The sequence below is a fragment of the Sparus aurata genome, chromosome 11 (assembly GCF_900880675.1).
Source record: "Sparus aurata chromosome 11, fSpaAur1.1, whole genome shotgun sequence".
Taxonomy (NCBI): Eukaryota; Metazoa; Chordata; class Actinopteri; order Spariformes; family Sparidae; genus Sparus; species Sparus aurata.
The window spans coordinates 12,880,836-12,902,563 of NC_044197.1; the positions used below are offsets into that span (position 1 = coordinate 12,880,836).

The 21,728-nt window shown below is 43.7% G+C and overlaps 3 protein-coding genes across 5 annotated transcripts in view; 2 read left to right on the top strand and 1 right to left on the bottom strand.

The window, feature by feature from the left end:
• The first annotated feature begins 558 nt into the window (after nucleotides 1–558).
• On the top strand, nucleotides 559–3,528 carry fpgt (fucose-1-phosphate guanylyltransferase). Its single transcript, XM_030434470.1, has 4 exons — nucleotides 559–753; nucleotides 881–1,048; nucleotides 1,163–1,255; nucleotides 2,005–3,528. The coding sequence occupies exons 1-4, from the start codon at nucleotides 681–683 to the stop codon at nucleotides 3,405–3,407; spliced, it is 1,737 nt and encodes a 578-aa protein (XP_030290330.1). The 5' UTR covers nucleotides 559–680; the 3' UTR covers nucleotides 3,408–3,528.
• Nucleotides 3,529–4,927: 1,399 nt separating this feature from the next.
• On the top strand, nucleotides 4,928–17,010 carry tnni3k (TNNI3 interacting kinase). 3 transcript variants are annotated; one of them, XM_030434467.1, is made up of 25 exons: nucleotides 4,928–5,173; nucleotides 5,510–5,618; nucleotides 5,751–5,836; nucleotides 6,095–6,192; nucleotides 6,451–6,561; nucleotides 6,640–6,738; nucleotides 6,816–6,954; nucleotides 7,538–7,682; nucleotides 7,779–7,883; nucleotides 8,016–8,110; nucleotides 8,898–9,047; nucleotides 9,123–9,206; nucleotides 9,302–9,358; nucleotides 9,764–9,856; nucleotides 9,949–10,006; nucleotides 10,095–10,289; nucleotides 11,129–11,233; nucleotides 11,326–11,378; nucleotides 11,565–11,617; nucleotides 12,116–12,248; nucleotides 13,542–13,651; nucleotides 14,791–14,850; nucleotides 14,955–15,154; nucleotides 16,431–16,510; nucleotides 16,599–17,010. In XM_030434467.1, exons 1-25 carry the CDS (start codon nucleotides 5,134–5,136, stop codon nucleotides 16,676–16,678), a joined length of 2,538 nt encoding a protein of 845 aa, XP_030290327.1. In that variant the 5' UTR covers nucleotides 4,928–5,133; the 3' UTR covers nucleotides 16,679–17,010. The 3 variants fall into 3 exon arrangements, with proteins under 3 accessions (XP_030290327.1, XP_030290328.1, XP_030290329.1); XM_030434468.1 differs by having other exon boundaries at nucleotides 14,955–15,124; XM_030434469.1 differs by having other exon boundaries at nucleotides 5,039–5,618.
• Nucleotides 17,011–17,058: 48 nt separating this feature from the next.
• erich3 (glutamate-rich 3) overlaps nucleotides 17,059–21,728 on the bottom strand; it is a 75,656-nt gene continuing 70,986 nt past the window's right edge. The window contains exon 15 of the mRNA XM_030432733.1: nucleotides 17,059–21,715. Within this exon, the coding sequence (XP_030288593.1) occupies nucleotides 18,387–21,715 (3,329 nt within the window). The 3' untranslated portion in view covers nucleotides 17,059–18,386. The remainder of the gene's footprint in view (nucleotides 21,716–21,728) is intronic.

Here is a 21,728-nt window from a genome sequence, read left to right on the forward strand (position 1 = left end):
TGCCTGGTATCCTGCACCTATCTGTCACAGTTTCAGGGCAGCCTTCATCTGAGACTGGTTTAGTAACTCATCTTGGTCATGGTTGTCCTCCATCTTGGAGGGAGCCTCATTGACATAGCTCTGAGAGCTAGGATCTTAATTCTGGAAGGAGTATGTGGTTGAAGGTAGCAAAGCTCCATGCTCTCAACATGGTTATTATAGTTAGTTCAAATTTATATAATATGTACGGAGGAGGTTTAGGGCCACATGTATTTTTTATTTTTTTTTACATTTCTGACTTTATTCTCAGAATCCTCTTCCATAAATATGTTCATGTTTCTTAAAAAGAAAATCGTTCCTTTCTTCAATCTATAATCACCGGCAGTAGAAAAAACTACAAAAAAACTTCAGGCTGTTGATCACATTTATATAATATATATTTATATATGTTAAATCTGTGTTAACTGGCAATTAGAATTAAAAAGAAAAAGACAAACTCCTTGAAACCTCAGGCTACTCCTGTTAAACCATATTTTTGTATACAGGTACGTTGGCTCGTGACGTCACAGTTGACACGCCGCCTTTTGACGACGCAACGTCAACCCGGAAGTATGATACGTGCTCACACAGACAGGTCTGCTGCACTTAATAGTTTTGATCGTTTATCTCGGGTGTATTTAAACGACACTTGAAGCGACAGCATGAGTCAGGATAATGACTTGAGGTTACAACTAGCAACAAGAGAAAAACTCCGAAAATTCAACTCTCTGCGTGGTGAGTTCTGTGTTGTATATTAACGTCTCGTGAAGTTCATTGACAGTTTGTTTTCCTCCTGCTGCGTTTACCTGTACTTTTATCGTCTTTATTACCTGGTTGTTTTGTGTTTTTTGTCTTTGTGAAGGCCGAGAGGTGCAGCCCGGTGAGTTCTGGGACGTGGTGGTGGTGACCGCTGCGGATGAGAGCCAGAGAGAAGCGTACGAGCTACAGATCAGCGGGAAAGTTGACAGGAAGGAGCTTCCTCTTGGAACTCAGTACAAGGTGTTCTCAGACCCACCCGGATGTAAAATAGGTGAGTGAGTCAGACTGACGCTCAGACTGTTTGTGGCTGAGGGAGATCAACAATGCACCCCGTTATTATAATTGTTATAATTATTATTATTACTAATGTAGCCTTGTGTTCAAGGGAATGGAGGCTCCACTCTGTACGTGCTGCAGCAGCTGAATCAAATCTATGGGAAGACTCTGGGCGGTATGAGAGTCATCATCATACATGCAGGTTTGAGATTTCAGTGTCCTTTTGTTGCTGTCAGACATTTAGACAAATTGCACAAAAAATTGTCCCTTCCGCTGCTTTTCATCCAATACATGCTGGTACCAGATTATTTATTTAATTATTGGTTAATCTGCTGAGTAGTTTGTTGATAAATCGATTGGATGTTTGGATCTATAAAATGTAAGAAAATAGTACGTAAACATGCCCTTCGCGATGTCTTCAGGTTACATGTTTTGTTTTCTCCACCCATATTCTATATTAAAGTGTGTTCACTGTTCTTTTGGCGTGCTACCCGGTGCCTACGTTACACACACTGCATTTCAGCCACAGAGTGACACCTCTTGAGGTCATGTATCAGACTGTATGCAGCTTCTTCTGGAGCAACAAAGTACCACTTTGTGAGCACAATTTTGTTTAAAATTACCCTTTAATATCACGTGGGCCTAAACAAAGTAGGAGAGGAAATTTTCACATAAGAGTGACTGGATTTAGAAAATCGTAACTGAAAAGATCAGTTGATCAGTTGATTGAATGTGAGTGTATAATTCTTTAAAGATTGTAGCATCTTCCAAATGATTCTGATGACAAATGTTTTTGGTTTTCAAAAGAAACTGACTTAATTTTGCAGGTAAACGTTAACTAGGTTTTTTTCCCCCAAAAGTAGTTGATTGCAATTGTTCAAACATTTTAAATCAATACACGAACAGTGTGAGCTGTTTCCTGCTGTAACATGTCTCCTCTCATCCTTCCAGGAGGCTTTAGTCAGCGTTTACCAAGTGCCAGCGCCATGGGGAAGATATTCAGCGCCATGCCGCTCGGTGACCCTGTCTACCAGATGCTGGATCTCAAACTGGCCGTTTATGTGGATTTCCCCTTGCAGATGAAGCCTGGCGTGTTGGTGACCTGTTCAGATCACATTGAGCTCTACAGTATTGGTGAGGATCAGAGCATCAGGTTTGACCAACCTGGCTTCACAGCTTTAGCCCACCCCTCCCCACTGTCTATCGGGACTACACATGGAGTGTTTGTGTTGGATTTAAACGAAAAGTCTACTCACTCAGAAATTGAGAACATTTCGTGCCTGCGCTTTCTGCACAAGGTCAGCATCGATCAGATGAGAGCCAGCGGAGCTGTTTGTAAAAGGCAGAATGGTTGTTTTTCTCCCTCTGAGTATGAGTTTGTCTACACAGACAGCACCTATTATGCCGACTATGATACCATGAAGTCTCTTCTTAATCTGCTGAAAGAGTTGGGATCTTTGGAGTGCGAGATAGACGCATACGGGGACTTTCTCCAAGCACTGGGCCCTAAAGCCACGATAGATTACACCAGCAACACTGCAAATGTCACCAAAGAGGAGAGCAGCCTGGTGAAAACCCGGCAAAAGATCTTCCATCTTTTAAAAGGGACTCCCTTGAATGTCATTCTCTTGAACAACTCCAAGTTTTATCACATCGGAACCACATCAGAGTACCTCTTCCACCTCACTGAGGACTTGGTGCTGAGGAATGAGCTGGGCCTCCTGTCAAGTGCCTTCAGTGTATATGTGAATGAAGGCTCTGAGGGCTCCTCACAAAGCTGCGTCATGTACAGTGTTGTTGATCCCGGCTGCTCGGTGGGAGCTGGATCAGTGGTGGAGTACTCCAGACTGCGAGCAGGAGCTTCTGTAGGTAAGGGCTCCATCGTCAGCAGCTGCTGGGTCAGCGCGGGCCTCTCAGTGCCCGACCGAGTCTTCATACATTCACTGTGTGTGATTCACAAGAACCAAACCGGGTTTGTAACTGTCGTGTTTGGGATAAATGAAGACTTGAAGCGCAGTTTTGAAGTCCCTGCAAACCTGGAAGAGCTGAAGTTCTGTGGCGTCAGCCTGGCAGACTGCCTGTCCCACTGGGGGATGAAAAATGAAGTCCTGTTCTCCGGAGATGCATCCAGCGCTAGTTTGTGGAAGGCTTGTTTGTTTCCTGTTTGCTCCGATCCACAAAGCTCATTCTCAGCATCTCTGGAGATGCTGCAGGCTGTCCTCAGTGGGTCCACATTCACTTTACCAAAAGACACAACACTGATGTCCATGCAGGAGGCCTTACAGTGTAAGAACCTGGAGGAGATGTTGAAGTTCAGGCAAGGACTACATGAAGACATCACACAGAGAACATGAACAAATGAGTTACTGTTATTTCAGGTTACTTGAGAGCATTTTATGTTCTCAGTCTCAGTATGAAACCACAAAGATTGTAAATAAAAAAAATTAATGAAATAAATCAGTCATGTCTTGCTCATCCAGTCAGATAAACTTTCACAAGCCAATCGACGGAAACAAATGTTCAAAATGTAAGTTTCTGCAAACCACTGACAGGTTAACTTTCTGCCTTCTTTATTAACATATTGTTTTATGTTCAGTTTTTTTATTTCATGTTGTGACAAAACCATTTGGTAGGAGTTGCGGAAAGTTCACGTTTTGGTTTTCATGTCTGGTTTTGTTGCCACAAACACTGTGGGAAAAATGTCCTGGCGTTTCGTTGAAAACTACCCAGGAGTCTCTGAAAATGCCGCCATTTTCTTCTGGCAACTGGGCTGATTTTTTTTTGTTTTATTTTTTAACAGTCAGTACTATGAGCTTTTGTTGGTTGTATGAAGTTCTGATGTGGACTCTGTCACCTGATCATCTGTCATTCTAGTTAAAATATCATTTGCATCTCGCTTATTTCCTCTTCCGCATTTCCCTGTTGTCACGACCCTGTTAAAATGGCAGCATCAAAGGTATAAAGATAGGACGGCAGTCAGAGGAACCACTTTGGCTCGTGTCAGCATCTTGGGCTCTGCTCTACATAGACATGTGCATTGTCTTATAGCGGTGTGACGGGAATGGTGCCATCATCTTATCTTTCTAAATAGGCCATTTTGCACAGCCAACATTCATAAAAAACAATATTAGCTGCTACATTGTGATATTAGCTCAACCCGTGCTTGTCCTAATATGACAAGACAACATGTTTGTTGTGAAAAATGCAATGACAGAAAAAAGTTAGTGAGCCACTGCAAAAGCACCCAAACTATACAACATTGTAAAGCACTTCAATTCAAAGGATAAGTTCACCCAAAAAAATAGAAATCCAGTCATTATCTACTCACCCTTATGATGATGGAGAGTGGTGAAGTTTTGTGGTCCACTAAACATTTCTGGAGCCTCACAGCAAAACCGGCGTCGCAGCACTCTCCTATAAACAACTGAAGCAGATGGGGACTTGTTTTGAAACATGGCTGAACAACCGAAAAAAGGCTAAAGCATACAGCTTGTCCAGTGTAATCCACATGTCTGGAAGCCCAAGACCCCAAACTGATCAAAAAGAAGTTATTCAAACCCTTTTTCTAGGAGGAACTTGGGATCCCTGGGCGTCCAGAGACTCTGGGTGGGCTGTGTGGAGCCATTTAATTAATTTTGGGGTGCTTTTTTTTTTTTATCTTCCCTGCTGCTCCAGTTGTTCCGGAGAATGCTGCAGCTCTGTTTTGCTGTGAAGCTCCAGAAATGTCTTGTGGACCATTAAAAAACTTCAACTGACTTTCCATTTCTTGATGAACTTATGCTTTAAGGCCATCAGCAGAGCGTTGATCACCTGCTTTGTTTTTATACTGCACACACACACACACACACACACACACACACAGACACAATGATACACGCCTGCTCGCCTTTGGAGGGAGGTCAGTTGTCGTAGTTGTTAGGCATCCCACTCCAAAGTGTTTATTTTTAGCCCACAGCCATGATCCCCCCCCCCCCCTTTATCTGGACCTGTGCAATTGTGGCAGAGTGAGAGATTGTATTACTGCTTTACTCTAGTCAACCAAACTGCACAGCGCATATTACAGGAGAGAGGACCTTATCAATGGGAAATTACAAGTCAAGACCGTCTCAGACGTGTACAGGTAATGTCCAGTTTATGATTGTGGGGGAATATTTTAATGTCGTATGTATGCACAGCTGGAGAGCAGGGATTGAATTGAAGAAGGGAAATCCTGGAGGAGGGGGGGTTGCTCTCTTTCACACACACTGATGAGTTGTACAAGCCCTTTTTAAACTCTTTGTGACTGATCATTATATACACTGTAGTAGTGCTCAGTACAGTGCAGTATGCAGATGTTTGGCCCTTTTCCCCCCCCCCCTACAAATTTAAAGCTAAAATGAGGCATATTTCTGCGTACGAGCAGTGGAAGTGATTTGATTCAATTGTCATGTGCAACTCTGATGATGGGGCTGCGAAGATGAGTGGAAGAAGAAGGTGGGCGAGTCGTACTCTGCGATCGTGGAGAAGTTGGAGGACGACCTCCAGCTCAAAGACAGCGAGCTCGCGGATCTCAAACTTGCTTTCAGGTGATTTCATCCACTATCCGTGTGTGCCACAGTGCAATCCACATTCAACCAGACTCCTGTTTGTTAGGCCCGTGTCCTCCTCAGTCTGTTTACTTTCCTGTGTTGGCTGATGTTGATTTTCTGTGGCTGCAGCTCCGATGAGGCTTTTCAGAAGGTGAATGTGAGCTACAGAACAGAGAAGGGGCTGTCGCTGCTGCATCTCTGCTGCGTGTGTGGAGGTATGCATGACTACTGGAGGCTATTTATAACTCAACAAAATGTGACAGTGGAGGGAGGGATTACAATGGACCGACTGGCATTATTGCCTGAGGATGACCTTAAACGTAACATTTTGACATGAGCAGAAGATGTGAGATGAACTGTACATAAAGAATATACACAGATTGAGGGCATCACTGCACCCAGTTCTTTGATGATGTTGTGTTGACATGTCGGTCAAGTGAGATATTTTACCAGCTCATAATGTTTGTGAGCAGGTAACAAGGCCCACATTCGCACCCTGATGCTCAAAGGCCTGCGTCCTTCCAGACTGTCCAGGAACGGATTCACTGCCCTCCATCTGGCCGCTTACAAGGTGAAGAAAAAAAAAGAGGAATATAAACAAATTTAAAGTATTTTCTTTACATGTTTGCAGTATATGCCTATGTCCGTGTGTTGTTATGTGGTGAAGAGCTGTCTGTGTTTTTACCACATGGTGGAGTGCAAGTACACACAAAGCCAGCATGATTAACTCCAGCCCTGAAGTGCTTTGTTGTGATGTGGTAAATGCAGGGCAATCAGAATTAAAGCGAGTGATAGTAAAACAGCGATATGGCTCCTGACTGTACCACAGGACAATGCTGAGCAGTTGACCGCGCTTCTCCACGGAGGGTCAGACGTGCAGCAGGTGGGCTACGGTGCCCTCACCGCCCTGCATGTGGCCACCATCGCTGGGCACCACGAGGTGAGAGCTATTTGTCCTCGATGAGTGTGAACAAAATGCGATTTATTGCTTTTGAACATGCAATTTTCTCCCCACCAGGCAGCAGATATACTCCTGCAGCACGGCGCCTTTGTGAATGTTCAGGATGCTGTGTTTTTCACGCCGCTGCATATTGCTTCTTATAACAACCACGAGCAGGTAAAGTGCCCCAATCGACTATCTCTGCACAGTTGACCGTGACGAATAAAGGCTGATCAGAAAATCACTTTTCTCAGGTGGCGAAGCTTCTGCTGAAGTTTGGGGCGGATGTGAACGCGAGCGGGGAGGTAGGTGACCGCCCGCTGCACCTGGCTGCAGCCAAAGGTTTCCTCAGCATCATCAAACTGCTGATGGGAGAAGGGAGCAAAGCTAATGGTGAGAACTAGGACTTTACTTTAGACCATCTCAGCCACTCCGCCCCCGTCACTTGTTTCTGCACTATGTAACTTCTGTGAGAGGGTAGGATCATAGCATTACATACGTGTTTACTTCAATATACACATTTTCAACACAGCACTGTAATGATGTAATGAGTTTTGTCTTTAGTTAGCACCTGCGCTACATCTGACAAATTGCACAAAATGCCAATTTCTACGTAATGTCACTTTAACTTACCTACATTTTTAAATCAGCTTTTACGACTACTACTTCAATACATCCATTGGCTAAACCTACGGATTCCCTTCTTAGTAAGGACAAGGAGATACTTTTTTTTAATCTGCTTTTCAAAACATGGTGCCTACATCACCCACAATGCAACTTAGCTACAGAATGACATCACCGGTGGCAACTTGTCAGATTACATGCAGCTTCATCTGGAGCCACAGAAGGCTTTATACTACTTTTTCCACATATGCAGCAGTACTCCCTTAGACATGTGAAGCTTAAAATTGGCGGAGTTACCCTTAAACTATGTTGTTCTGTAGTTCAGCGTGAACCTTTCTGCTTGCCCTCTCAGTAAACGCCCAGGACAACGAAGATCATGTTCCTCTCCACTTCTGTGCCCGCTTCGGTCACCATGACATTGTGCGCTTCCTCCTTCAGGGCAACTCTGACGTACAGCCTCACTCTGTCAACATCTACGGGGACACGCCATTACACCTGTAAACAATGTGCATTGTCGGCAGTCTTTTTTCAGTTTTTTTTTTATCTAGGTGATTTGTAGTGGAGATTAAGTTATGTGTTGACTGTTCAATCAGGGCCTGCTATAATGGGAAATTTGAGGCAGCGAAAGAGATCGTACAACTCTCCGGCACAGAAAGCCTGTCAAAGGAGAACATATTCAGCGAGACAGCACTTCACAGGTATTGTCTCACACAGCGTGTTTATTTAGAATCTGCAGAACACAAATACAATATTGGCACATTTAATTTATGGGCATCACTTGAACCTGTGACTCATGTTGCTCTGAGGTGATAATGAGTTCTGTGTCACAGTGCGTGCACCTACGGCAAAGACCTGGAGTTGGTGAAGTTCTTGTTGAGCCAGAACGCCTTGAGCATCAATTGCCAGGGCAGAGACGGACACACAGGTGACTAGTGCACATTTACTTAAGGTCTGTACTTGAGTTTAAATTTCCTCCCACTTGTTGACATTTTGTACCTCCAACATGCTACATTTCAGAGGGAAAACTCCTGAAAAACTCAGAAGTATCTACTGAACATTGTCAAATCTGAGCTTAAACAGTTAACAGATTCATCTTTAAGTTGATTGGTCAGTTCTAAAAAAAATTGTTATGGTTTAAGGCCCTAAATTTCAAATTGTAAGAATTTTTGACTGTTTCTTGTCTTTAATTGCAGTAAACCGAGCAATTTGAGGTCTAGGTCAAAACAAGACATCACTTTGAGCTTTGGATAATTGTGATGAAATTTCATTTTGCTAACTGAATACCTAAATAAAAACATCTGGTTACTCCATAATTACAATAATCATTACTTGCACCCCTTTATAAAATTGTTAAAAATAGCTCCTGCTTTAACATTAATGCATAAGTAATCATGTATAATAAAGTATATAAGTAGATACACATTAACATAACAAGGACCTTTTTCTGGATGAGTACTTTTACTTTAATACTTTAAATACATTTTTCTAAGAATTATGTCCTTTTACTTAAAAAAACATATTCAATGGGAGTACTTTTACAATGTGATAATAGTACTTTTACTCAAGAAAACGTTCTGGAGACTTGCTCCACTGGTTGAAACTCTCCTGTTCATCGTGTGTAATTATACAAACTGTTTGTTGTCTTTACCGCACAGTTGTGCTTTTAATTATAATTGTGTGTAAAAAATGTCGCTGATGACTCTGTTATTCAGCTCTACACAGTGCCTGTTTCCACGGCCACATCCGCCTGGTGCAGTTCCTGCTGGACAACGGGGCGGACATGAACCTGGTTGCCTGCGACCCCAGCAGGTCCAGCGGGGAGAAGGATGAGCAGACCTGCCTGATGTGGGCTTATGAGAAAGGTGTGTGTGTGTGTGTGTGTGTGTGTGTCTGCTCAGATGAAAACTTTAAACTGATAACTTGTGTTTCTTCTTCAGGTCACGATGCCATTGTCACATTACTGAAACACTACAAACGTCCGGATGAGTCGCCCTGCAATGAGTACTCCCAGCCAGGAGGGGGTGAGTCAGTCACCTCTCGAGAACTTACTATCTAGATCAAAAAAGTCACACAAGTCCTCCCTTCAATGTGCCTGAACATGTCGGCTCTCTTCCAGATGGCTCCTACGTTTCTGTCCCGTCTCCTCTGGGAAAGATCAAGAGCATGACTAAAGGTATTGAGGTGGAGTGAAGCACGGCACATCTTCCCCGCACTTCACATCGCTGTCAGCTGATGTAACAGCACACTGTTGGTGAAATTAAGGGGCAGTGTGAGCTACAGACATGTCTTTGGCTGTGTGATATTTGTACTTTATATCTTAGAAAGTACTGCTCTGAATAGGATGAAACCCACATTTTAGGCCCTTCGGTCGTGGATCTTCTGTGGAGCCATTTGCTAAAAAGGGAAGTATATTTCGCTAAAGCTGTTGCTCTTTTAACGCTCCTTTTCCCATCCAGTCCTGCCACAATAATATAATATCCATAGACTCTTTAATCAGCCACAATCAGCCAAGATTTTTTTAAACTTCATCTTCTTGGCATTCATGTAGTTTTTAAAAAATGTTGCTATGTATTTTCAGAGAAAGCAGAAGTTCTCCTCCTCAGGGCCAGCCTCCCGTCTCATTTCCACCTTCAGCTGTCTGAGCTGGAGTTCAACGAGATTATCGGATCAGGTAACTCTCAACGCACATGTGTTCTCTGTTCAGTTAACGAGTTTCAGATAATCAGATGATGTAACTGAAGATCAAATCTGTCTCGCACTCAGGCTCCTTCGGAAGAGTCTACAAAGGCAAATGTCGAAACAAAGTTGTTGCCATAAAACGGTAACAAAACCTCTAAATTTGACGTTTTGCGTCCCATCTTTGGTAAGAATAAAAAAACAAACTGATCGGTTTCGACTGTTGCTTTCAGCTATCGAGCCAACACGTATTGCTCGAAGTCCGACGTGGACATGTTCTGCAGAGAGGTCTCCATCCTCTGTCGCCTCAACCACCCCTGTATCATCCAGTTTGTGGGGGCCTGTTTGGACGACCCCAGCCAGTTTGCTATTGTAACCCAGTATGTCTCTGGAGGCTCTCTGTTCTCTCTGCTGCATGAGCAGAAGAGGTGAGGAAGTGTGCTACTAAAGCTACTAAACTTTATTACTTCCCTAACAATTACACAGCAGCATTATTTAGACTTTGCATGATTGTGGCTTCCTAGGAGCTTAGAGTATATGCCACACGGCATGGCTGAGTCCCTGCTGCTGCAATCTGGGTTTGAATTCCTTCTTTCTCTCCTGAATTGCCTATCTCTCTCTTATTCAATTTCAAATAAAGCAGTTTATAATAAAGTTTTAAAGGCAAAATAATAGACACCTTGCAGTTATGCAGTCAAATAGACCATAGCAAACTAAAGCTCCAGGACCACAGAGGTGGGTCAACAATGCTTTCAAAACTCAGAATTTTAAGTAACTTACTTATTATTACATGTTTGATATTATGTATTAAGGACAACTGTATTGCATTGCATTTTATCTTCAACATTTTCCAGTTAAACTACTCTTAAATGAAGCAAAGAAAGCTTCAAAACCCAAGCAGAAGTTCGGGGAAGTCTCGTGCCGTGAGCTGTTACCATCAGTAATTCGACGTCACGTTTGATTCCTCATCCTGATGTCATGATCTGAAACTACCTTAAGGAGTTACTCAGTGACTGACAAAAAAAAAACACGGTTGCACAGCCGACGGCCTCAGGTCTCATTATCCTTCTTGGAAACATCCCCACACCCGTCTCCCCCTCTCGTCTGGGATCATCATTGATCCAGATGAAGTGTTCCGCTAACTGTGCGGCCAGGTGCTGTCTTTACAGACTGTCCTATTGATCCGTGTAAAGTGCTATGTGTGATTGGCAGGGACCATTGACCTGGCGCTAAGTGGCTGCTACTTTAATGATGTGTCAATGGACAGGCTTATCGACCTGCAGTCCAAGCTCATCATTGCCATCGATGTGGCCAAGGGCATGGAGTACCTGCATAATCTCACCCAGCCGATCATCCACAGGGACCTCAACAGGTGGGTGCCACAGCGGTAACACATGTGGTGGGTTGGTATTGGCAGGCTGAATTAACTGGGGTCATTACTAACGATATTTGTGTTCCCTCCAGCCACAATATTCTGCTCTATGAGGATGGGCATGCAGTGGTGGCTGATTTTGGAGGTAGGATACATTTTACAATGTTTTATGAGCACACGGAAGACTTTATACTTGTTTTTTTCACAGATTCAATAGTACTCCCCTGAGACCTGTGAACATACTTTAATATTTTAAGTTGGTGGAGTGACTCTTTAATTACCAGTAGATGTTCCCTGTCTGACTGCAGCATATCGTTTGCTTCCTCTACAGAATCTAGGTTTCTGCAATCGGTGGAAGAGGATAACATGACCAAGCAGCCGGGGGTCAGTGCCGTTTCCTCCTTTTGATTTAGCCGATGATGCACACAAAACCCTTTGGAATGAGTTTTCGCCTTCTTTAGCCAAATTCTCTCAAACCAAAGAATAAGGCACTTTGTACTGAAGTGTATGCTGTTATTTTGAGGGAGTACAAGCCAGAGCTTCTGTTGGCTCCTGCCATCAATTACCCACTAGCTGAAAAAAAGAAAAGAAAAAAGAAAAAGAAAAACTGCCTTCATGCAGATTTTGTCTCAATGTGCTGACTCATCACTACCCAGAGTGCTTGGCCTGCAGTTTGGTGTTAAGTGTGTTTCATCTCTTGGGAACTGCCTGTTGTGAGTAAACTACTTGCCCTTGCAGGGACACAGTCTTCATGTCAGTAATTGGGACTCACTGTGTGTGTGTGTGTGTGTGTGTATGATGACCTGATGTCTTGAAACATCACAGTTTTGAGTCTTTTATGTATGTATTTTATTCTGTGTGCGTCTGTGTGTGTTTGTGCAGAACCTGCGCTGGATGGCTCCCGAGGTCTTCACTCAGTGTACTCGCTACTCGGTGAAGGCGGACATGTTCAGCTACGCCCTGTGCCTCTGGGAGCTGCTGACAGGAGAAATTCCCTTCGCTCACTTGAAACCTGGTGTGTTTTTTCTTCAAGGTTGAGTCAAGTCAAGTCAAAGGCTTGACGGTCCAGCGTGTAGGATTTAGGGGCACAAATGGAATGAAACGTTATATGTTTTCGTCATCTTTGATTGCGCTTTTATATCTACAGAGGGAGCGGGTCCTCCTATACAGAGTCTGCCATGTTGCACCGCCATATTTCTACAGTAGCCCGGGACTGGACAAATCAAACTCTGACTCTAGAGGGGGCCTTACACGTACACGTTTTTCTTGAGACGGGGCGCGTTCAGGATACCTGGCAACACTCCTGATTTGCGTTGGAGACTATCTTTTGCTGTTCTAACAGGGTTATTTCTCCCGTTAATCTTCTTTAAAATGTCTTAGGTCTACAAATGGGTATTTCTCAGTAACTTTGAGGGATGTGTGTTGTGGTACCTGGCAGCCCAACCTTGAGGAAGAGGTGAGCATGCTCTCACAATGTCTACCGTCTACAGTTGATCACGTTTTTGCACATTTTCAAGATTAAAGATTCATGTATTTGTCCCGTTCTTTAATGAATTTTACATGAGCAACGTATTTAAAACTGATGAACAGTAATTTAACTTTACCTTCACATCCTTGTCTTTGTTTTTATTCATCTGTTCTGAAGGGTTACTGTATGTGGGGGCTGACGCGTTGAGGCCATTTTCAGGTGCCCCACAAAATCTCCTTCTTTTGAAAGCCTAATGTTGGCAGGTGTGATCACTGCTAGATGCCTCCACATCTTACACACTGGACCTTTGAATTGTGATATTAATTAAGTAAATGAACTCAAACCAACAGGGAGAGACAGGAGGATCCTGCCCTCTGTGTTCTGACAGGACCACCTCTTTACGTTGTTCTGTCCTGATTGGATAAAGTGACATGGGTTACTGACCAAACACTCTGTAAAAGTAATAACTGGTGGAATATGGAGCTCATAAATAATTATTTGAATAAAAATATATATAACATACAGCAGCTTTAATCCAATCCAATCCAATAAATGTCCATGAAAATCAAAGCTGAAACAGCATGGAATTCCATGGCGTTTCATTCCGTCTAATAGTTGTCAAGAAATTTCACTCAAAACCACAACTGTCCCTGACATTGCTTGTCGACCGAGGACGCCTGCAAAAAATCTCATCTCAGATAGCTGTTGAGATAATTCAGTCTGGACCAGAGCGCTGTACACAAAGACTGACATTTTGGTCCATAGCGCTAGTATAAGTATTTTATTCATAGCTGTCAAACCACATTGAAACTAATATTTAGATGTTTCTTCCATCTTCAGCTGCTGCTGCTGCAGACATGGCCTACCACCACGTCCGGCCTCCTATTGGCTACTCTATCCCTAAACCCATCTCCGCTCTGCTGATGAGAGGCTGGTACGCCTGCCCAGAGGTACGGGACCTGACTTCACCCCATTTTGAATTTCCTGCGTTCTCAACTCAGTACAGTACAGTTCACACTCAATATAGTTTTCTATTTACTGTGCGCTGTACTGTCAAGCATATACACTCAAAAAGGGATTGTTGGGAAGTTTCAAACTGTAAAATGGCCCTTCTATGTCATTAGCTATCTAGACATGATGAAGCTTGGAGAGGTAATTGACGCTGACTCAGCTGCCCCTGCAAACATGTGCAGAAGTAATGAACGGCCTCGATTCGTCCCCAGATGATACATCATTATTGCACGGCTGTTCACATTTAGGAGCAAGGCGTGACCTGGACAATCCTCGCTTCAGTGCTGAGATGGTAGCAATTAGCCAGGCATGTTTTTTTCCCTGGCCTCATTAAAGCACATTCTATCACGGCAGAGCATGTTGGCACATTTCTCCCTCTGTGGCACACCTCCTTCCTGTTTGCCAACCACTCAGTTGCTCCCGCGGTGATCGCCTCATCCCCGCACGGCTTCGTCAAGACACTTGACGGCCTGCACGAAGTTTCATGTGCACGCATCTCTCGTGGTGCTCCACCTGTACCGTACAGGTGTGGCACCCAGTGATCAGCTCCTGTGGGACTAAAAGCAGTACACACTGCACTGTGTTTACAGGATTTGCACTCTAAAATGATTTTGTTTAAGCCCGAGAGAGCGAATGCTGCAGGGTAAGCAGACAAACACTCTTCTGAGTCATCTGAAGCTTCTAATTCTACTGTTCCTAATCAGCTTACGATCATATTAACTCTAAGGGCTTCTATTTGAAAATCTTGTCATCATCTCTTCTTCTTCACTGTGCCGTCTCAATTTTCCCGTGCTCCTGTATTGAAGCAGTAGGCAGACAGACCTCGGCCTCTTTCTGAAGATGTCATGTATAATTGAACAGCTCCGGGGTGGCAGCGTTTGTTGTTTTACAGTGAGGCAAGAGATCTGAGGACTGCTTCTGAAGCGGAGTTCACCTTTGCTTTATGTGTGGGTGGGCTACACTGAGCTCGACATACAGGACGGTGTTTTGAGAGAATACACTTGTGTCTGTACCTGACGTGTTTGGTTGTTCAGCGTTGAAGCAGAAACAATAATCCAAGTTTGTGTTTCCACTTCAGGACCGGCCCGAGTTCTCTGAAGTGGTTTCCAACCTGGAGGAGTGCTTGTGCAACGTCGAGGTACATAATCGCATTTAGCACTGCAGTGCGTTACATATAAAGTATGCTGTGATAATTAAATGTCTGTATTTTGGCTGGTTTGTGTGTGTATGTGTGTGTGTCAGCTGATGTCTCCAGCCTCCAGTAACAGCAGTGGCTCCCTGTCGCCCTGCTCCTCCACTGACTGTCTGCTGGGGCGAGGAGGACCCGGCAGGAGCCACGTTGCTGCCCTGCGCTCCCGTTTTGAACTCGAGTACGCCCTCAATACACGCGCATACGCCTTCTGGACTCAGAGGTACGAGAACTCAAGCACAGTCACAGACAGGTGAGGCTCCAGAGAAGAAGGTTAATTTACAGCACAAGTAGTAATACTTCATTTCCATAAACATAATCAAAATGTATATTAAAAAAATGAATATATCGTCATGCATGTTATATGAAGTCCTGTCTCCTCAACAGCTGAATCAGCCACTTTGTGGATCAGTCAGTAAATGTTAGGATGCTAAGATCTTGTCCAAACCCGTCAATGCAGATCTATTATTGTGCATGATACGATGATTTTCCATTTCTTGCCTTCATTTTACTTCAAAACTAATTTTGGAGGGACGTTTTGAAAAAAAGTATATCGATTATGTTGTTGCCCTCCCACAAACATTTCTTGGAGCTTTGATTGCTTGAAAATGTTTCCATGTTTTGTCTCTGCAGCCATATAAATCTGAGCTCAAACTGATTATACAGACGCTGTTTTTAAAGTCATCACTACAGAGGCAACACATTTGTCCATATTTCTTAAAGTTACTTATACATCCCTACACTTACCATGTGGATATCCCTTAAAAAGTAGTGAAAAAGGTTGGACCAAGAACATTCAGTCAAATGGGCTTTAAACTCTGCTAACAAGAACTTTCAGAAACATCATGTCTGGGCTTGCTCCAATTTGTAGAAAAGACTCGGTTTCAGCTGTTGCTTTTCCAGTAACATGTGGGCCAGTTAAGATACTTACTGCAACAGTGAGGAGTGGAGTTGCTTGGAAACAGGAAACAAAGGAAAGCAAATGCAATAAAACATGCATGGTGAAGAGGAAGGCCTCCGTTAGACGCCTGGCTTTACTGTGTACTGTGTACTGTGTGTTTGTATTTGTGTGTGTGTGTGTGTCCCAGTAGTCGCAGCCTGGTAACAGCTTTGACCCAGAAACAGGAGGTGGGGTTACTAGGGTGTTTCAGTGACTCGTCAGTAATTCCCTCGTGCTCCATCAAAAGTTAGACAAAAACCTTTTCTGGATGTTTATTTCCCCCAACAAAAAGGGTTTTTTAACTTTCTCAAATCAATAATCACCACTAAAATAAACATCATTTTATGAAACCGTGTGCAGATTGTGTCATCCCATCAAACCCGTCATCGATGCTGTATACCATTCTCCCGCAGAGAGAGTGAGAGCACCCTGGTATTGGTTCGGACATTACATATTGAATTTCTTCTGCGTCCATCTGGATCCATCTCATCTGTCCTTCCCCATGTAAACTAAGCAGTATGTATTTCTAGACCAGTGTTCGGAGTGGATTAATGTGTAATGACTGATTTTATTTATTTCATTTTCTTAGTGAGCGCCGTCGTGCATCTGGAGGCCTTTCACTGGAGGAACTCAGAAGGAACATGCAGTTTTCTCCCATTGATCGAAACGGTGTGTTCGCAGACAACATGTACACTGATACTGTACAAACTGTTAAACGGTGAGTATCAGTTACTGACTTATTTCTTTTTTTTTTCAGGGTACGTGTCTGATCCCATGAGCACTATGAGATTCTGCTCGTCTTTCAGCAGTAGCGGCAGCTTCGAGGACAGTAACTAAACCTGCTTCAAGCTCCCTCTGTTATTATTTTATGCGTGGCTGTTTGGACTGTTCATCTGAAGTAAAGCTGCATAAATAGTAGTAAGTACAAGAAGAAAATGGTGCCAGCGGAACTGTATTTAGTTGTAACATACTGTATATGGACGAGCTGTAGAAGAATTCACAGTACCCTCTCAGTCTGTAATATTTAGTTTTGTGCTACATTGAGTTTGTTACAAACATGTTTTAAGACTCTGTCGAGGCTTTTAGATCTTGTAAATACTGTATGTGATAATCAATTGCTCTTGTGTACATGGTTTGCCTAATCTGAAATACAAGCTTGCAGAATCCCACTCAGTGTTCGCATACCTTCATTCCAGGAAAAAGAAGCATCATTCATCTTTTGTTGTCTAATGTTTTTTATTTTCTATAAGTGGCCAAATCACACAGGGGTTCAGTCATTGACAAATATCAAATGAACAGATGAAGCCTCACAAACCCAGATGAAAAGGCAGTAAAAATAAATATTCATGGGAAAGTTCACCCAAAAATTTAAAAAAACATGTATTTTCCTCCAACCTGTGGTGCTGTTCAAATTAGGAGTCGCAGAAGTCCTGAGGTATCAGCAGTAGAGTCTTGTCCATGAGTAGATGCACTCTTCCTTCAAAGATGAGAAAAATAGTCCCTACATGCTCACAATAAGGCCAGTGGATTACTTCAAGTGACCGGGTCATGACATGTTGGTCATTGCTGTTGATTTGTTCAAATTTTGTTTTTTAAATGTCAGAAATCTCTACGGCTGATACTTCCAATAGCTGGCAACTCACACCAAAACAATCTAGATGGAAAAATAACACGACAGGACAGAGGAAAATTATGTGTTTCTGATTTTGCAGTCAACTATCCTTGAAGAATATGTTTTTTTTAATAAGAGGTAGCGTTAGCAGCAATAATGCACATTATGTGCCTAAACTTGACGTTTCACAATGTTACCACTGTTTTATTTAACTAATTAGCAGTCTCATTATGAATGAACCCTTAATGTTATCTAATGTTAGCATTTCTGATGTTCCACTGCATTTATTTGTCTTGACATCATGGGAACATAGAACCATTTTAAAATGACTAAAATGATCATCGACACAGTGCAGCTACAGATCTCTGATCACAGTGAACTCCTGTAACATAGTGCTTGTGCCCAGCGGTCATTGGAAATGTAAAGTGCACTAACTAAGCTGCAGGAGTCCAACAACGATGAATTATTCAATCATATGTGAGCGTGAGTGGGAGGGTATCTGTTTACAGGTAATAGGTGATAGCAGCCGTACTTGATACCTCGCACAAACTACGCCTCTTTGTTACCAACAATAGGAAGAGACGGTCTATTGTAAACATCTTATACAGCAGTCAAAACTCATCGTGCAGCTTCTTTTGGGTGATTGAAGGGTGAGGGCCATCTAAGAAGAAGTCATTGTAATGTAAACACAGAAACCACAAGACACTTGACCTCCGCTGTCAACAGTAAAATCAGATTACATTTCCTGATCGCTACAAATATTCTGTTTCTAGCTCTTAATCTGATTGTCTAATCGCGGCGTGAAGGCACTTCCTCATAAATGTCTGCAATGTCTTTAGCTTTCTAATATTTTCAAGTCTTTTTCTTCTTTTAAATGTTTACTTGTCAAAAAAACAAACAAGTAAGGCATCACTGTACCTTGGTGCCACAGCTCTAATGTCCGCTCTCCGTCCTCGCAGCAGTCAGCAAAGGATGTGAACTTCGACCGAACAACGTTTCATCCACTGAGAAAGTGCTCAGCCGGTCTTTACTGAGAGTGTGCGGGATGTCTTGGATTAGCTGCACGTCTCTTCTGTCTCCGCCGATGCTCTCGTCCGACGGTTTGGGTCGAGTCTCTTCAGGAGATGACTCCTCATGGCTCCCATCTTCTGTAAAATCAGTAATTTCTGTAACTTCTCGACTTCTTTCCCACGTTTTTGTCTCTTTCAGCTCATTTGTCTTCAATTCAGAGAGCCCTTCTGGACCTGTTGGATGCTCATGGTGCTCTTCTGTTTCAGATGAGGGTGGAAGATCTTTGATCTCTTCAACTGTTGTTTGGTTTTCATTCAGGTCCGGCTCGTTCAGCCCATCGGTGGTTTTCTCCTCAGCTTGGTTCTCAGAGACGCTCTCACGTCTGCCAGTAGTGACTTGATCTTCTTTATGAGATCCTTCTCCTTCGCTTTCTTTGTTCTCTTCTAGGTCTTGCCCTTCCATAGACTGTTTATTGTTTTGTTCACTCTCTGCTTCTGGAATTAACTCTTTCACCTCAGTCTCTTCAGCGTCTTTGACAGGGTCTTTCTCTGCATCTTCAGTGTGACTGCTCTCCACAGCTTCTTCTTCCGTTTCGTCATTTGCCTCATTTATGTCTCTCCCCGTTTGCACTTTTTCTGCATTTTCAGATATCTTTACCATTTTAAGCGGACTCTCTGATCTCTGCAGCTCTGTAGGTTGAGTCGCTTCTTCATCAGAGTTGGATACCTTTGCTTCTGATTCCTTAAAGTCTTCTAAAGGTTCAACAAACGTCTCAAAAAACTTGGATTTTTGGTGCATGGTCACCCAGTTTTTGACCAGTTCCTTGCTGTCTTCTGTTGCTAAGGCCTCCGGGGTTTCTTTACCTACTGCACCGCCCTCTTCAGTGTTTTCCACCTTGTTTTGACTAAGCAGGGACGGCTGTGCTTGAGGTTTGAGCAGCACGCTCGCTCCTTCCTCCGAGGCCTTGCTCGCCTCTTCTGTGTCTCCATTTTCTCCATCGGCGGCAGCAGAGAGGTCAACGACAGAAGTGTTCTCCCCAAATTGTGGGTGTTTGTCGGCCTTTGACGGTTCGCTGGATTCGGCTGGAGCTGTATCATCTAAGGGTGTTGAAGATTGTCCCTGATCACTTGGGGAAGCAACAATATCCTCATTGTTGTTACCCTGGAGGTTATCGTTCATTTTGATCACACCTGTCTCTCTGTTTTCATGATCAGGGTCAGATATGTTGCCGTTTTCATCTTGTTTTCTTTCCTCTCCTTCCTTTCTGTCATCTGATTTAGATTCCTCTTTTGCTTCCATTCCAGATGTCTCTGGCACGCAGTCGTTTTCTGTCAGTTCATCTTGCTTTTCCACACCCTCGTTCCCTTCCTTAGCCTCACTCTCTACCACATCGGTGTCAGAGCCCTGATCAGCTTTGTTGTCTTCATGTTTTTCAGCACCGTCTCCTGACTCCACAGTTACTTCTTCTACTTCTGTGCTCTCGTCTTCCTCAGTTTTTATCTCGTTTTCTGTTTCTTCTTCTGTTTTCGCATCATTCTTGCCATCAGTTTGAGCCTCTCCTTCGTCATCCTGAGTTTTAATCTCCGCTCCTGTAGAAATCTCTCCATTTTCAGCATCAATTTCTCCATTGTCGTTGTTTTCTTCTCCTTTTTCAGCGTCTTTTGTCACATCTCCGCCCTCCATCCCGTTGTTTGGCGTCGCCTCAGGCTCAACCGCTGCATTTGCTGCTTCACCGTCACCGACGTCCTCTGACTCAACAATATTTCCATCAGATATTTCCACATGATCTTTATCCAAGTCTGCCTCTGCATTTTTCTCAGGTTCTTCTGCAATCTCTCCCGCTGCAGTCTCGTCAGATGCCACTTTCTTCTCTTCAGATTGCTCATCATCTTCATTCTTGGCAGCTTCACTTTGCTCATTCTGATCTTTTTCTGCCTCATCATCCTTTCCTTCATCGGCAGCTGTGTTCGGCTCGCTTACCTTTTCACCCTCATTAGTTGCAGCAGTCGCCGCTGCCTTTTCTTCAGATTCTTGCTGGCCGTTTTCGTTCTTGACACATTCACTGTCCTCATCTTTCTCCGTCTTTTCTGATTCATCCTCCTTCTCTTCAACCGCCACTTCTTCGTCATGAGTGCTCTCTGCTTGTTCGTTTGCCTTTCCTTCCGTGCTTGAGTCACTTTTGGTCAACTCTGAAGTGTTTTCCTCATCTTCTGCCCTATCTACTGTCTTACTCTCACCATTCTCCTCTTCTAGTGTTTTTTCTTTACCATCTGCTTTGCTTTCCTCACTACTGTGACCTTCTGTTATCTCAACTGGATCTGTTTGCTTTTCTTCCTCCGTACCTTCCTCCTCACATTTCTCCTCTACCTTAGAGTCTAATTCCACAGATTTTTCTGTCTGCTCTTCTCCCTCTTCACACCTTTCTTGTTGCTTGTCATCTACCTTAGCCTCTGCTGCTGACACTTCCTCTGCTTCCTCCTCTTTAATATCATCTTTACTGCTCTCATCTTTTGCATTGTCCCCACTTGTCTCTGCTGTTTTTTCAACTGTGGTGTCTCCGCTCCCCTCCAGCGAGCTGCTTGAATTCTCCGCTGTGACTTCTGTTTCTGATGCTGCTCTGTCTTCGCTGTCGTCCTGCTGCCTCTCCTCTGTGTCGGTTACAGGTGCCTCTTCACAGTCGAGGGCCTCTCGCTCCTCTGAGGGCTCTGCTTTCATCTCCATTGTCTCGCTCGCTGTCATCGCCTCCGCCTCTGCATTATCTGCCGCTGCTGTCTCATCAGTCTTTTTATTTGGCTCTGATACCGATGACTCATCCTCTTCACTAGTTTTTGCCCCTTGCCCCGTCTCGTCGGGCTGCGCCTCAGCCTCCACTTCAGGTTCCTCCTCGTCTTTCTCTGGAGCACCAGTGGGTTTCACTGCTGCATCTTCTTGAGGCTCCGAAGTCTTTTCATCTTCAGCCATTTCCTCCTCAGATACAGGAGGCAGAGCTGTATCCTCTGATTTGTTATTCTCTGTTGTGTTTTCTTCTGATGCAGCCTTTTCATCTTCCTCATCTGTTTTGACCTTCTCTTCACTGTTCTTTTGGGGTTCTTGTTCGGTTTCAACCTCGTGTTCTTTTGGATCAGACGTCTCTTCCGGATCTGGTACCAACGCTTCAGCTTCACCACCAACATCTTCGACCTCACATTTTGTCTCCTCTGCGAGGGTCTGCTGCTGCTCTGTGCATGCCACTGATTTCTCTGGAACTGCATCTGCAAATACAAT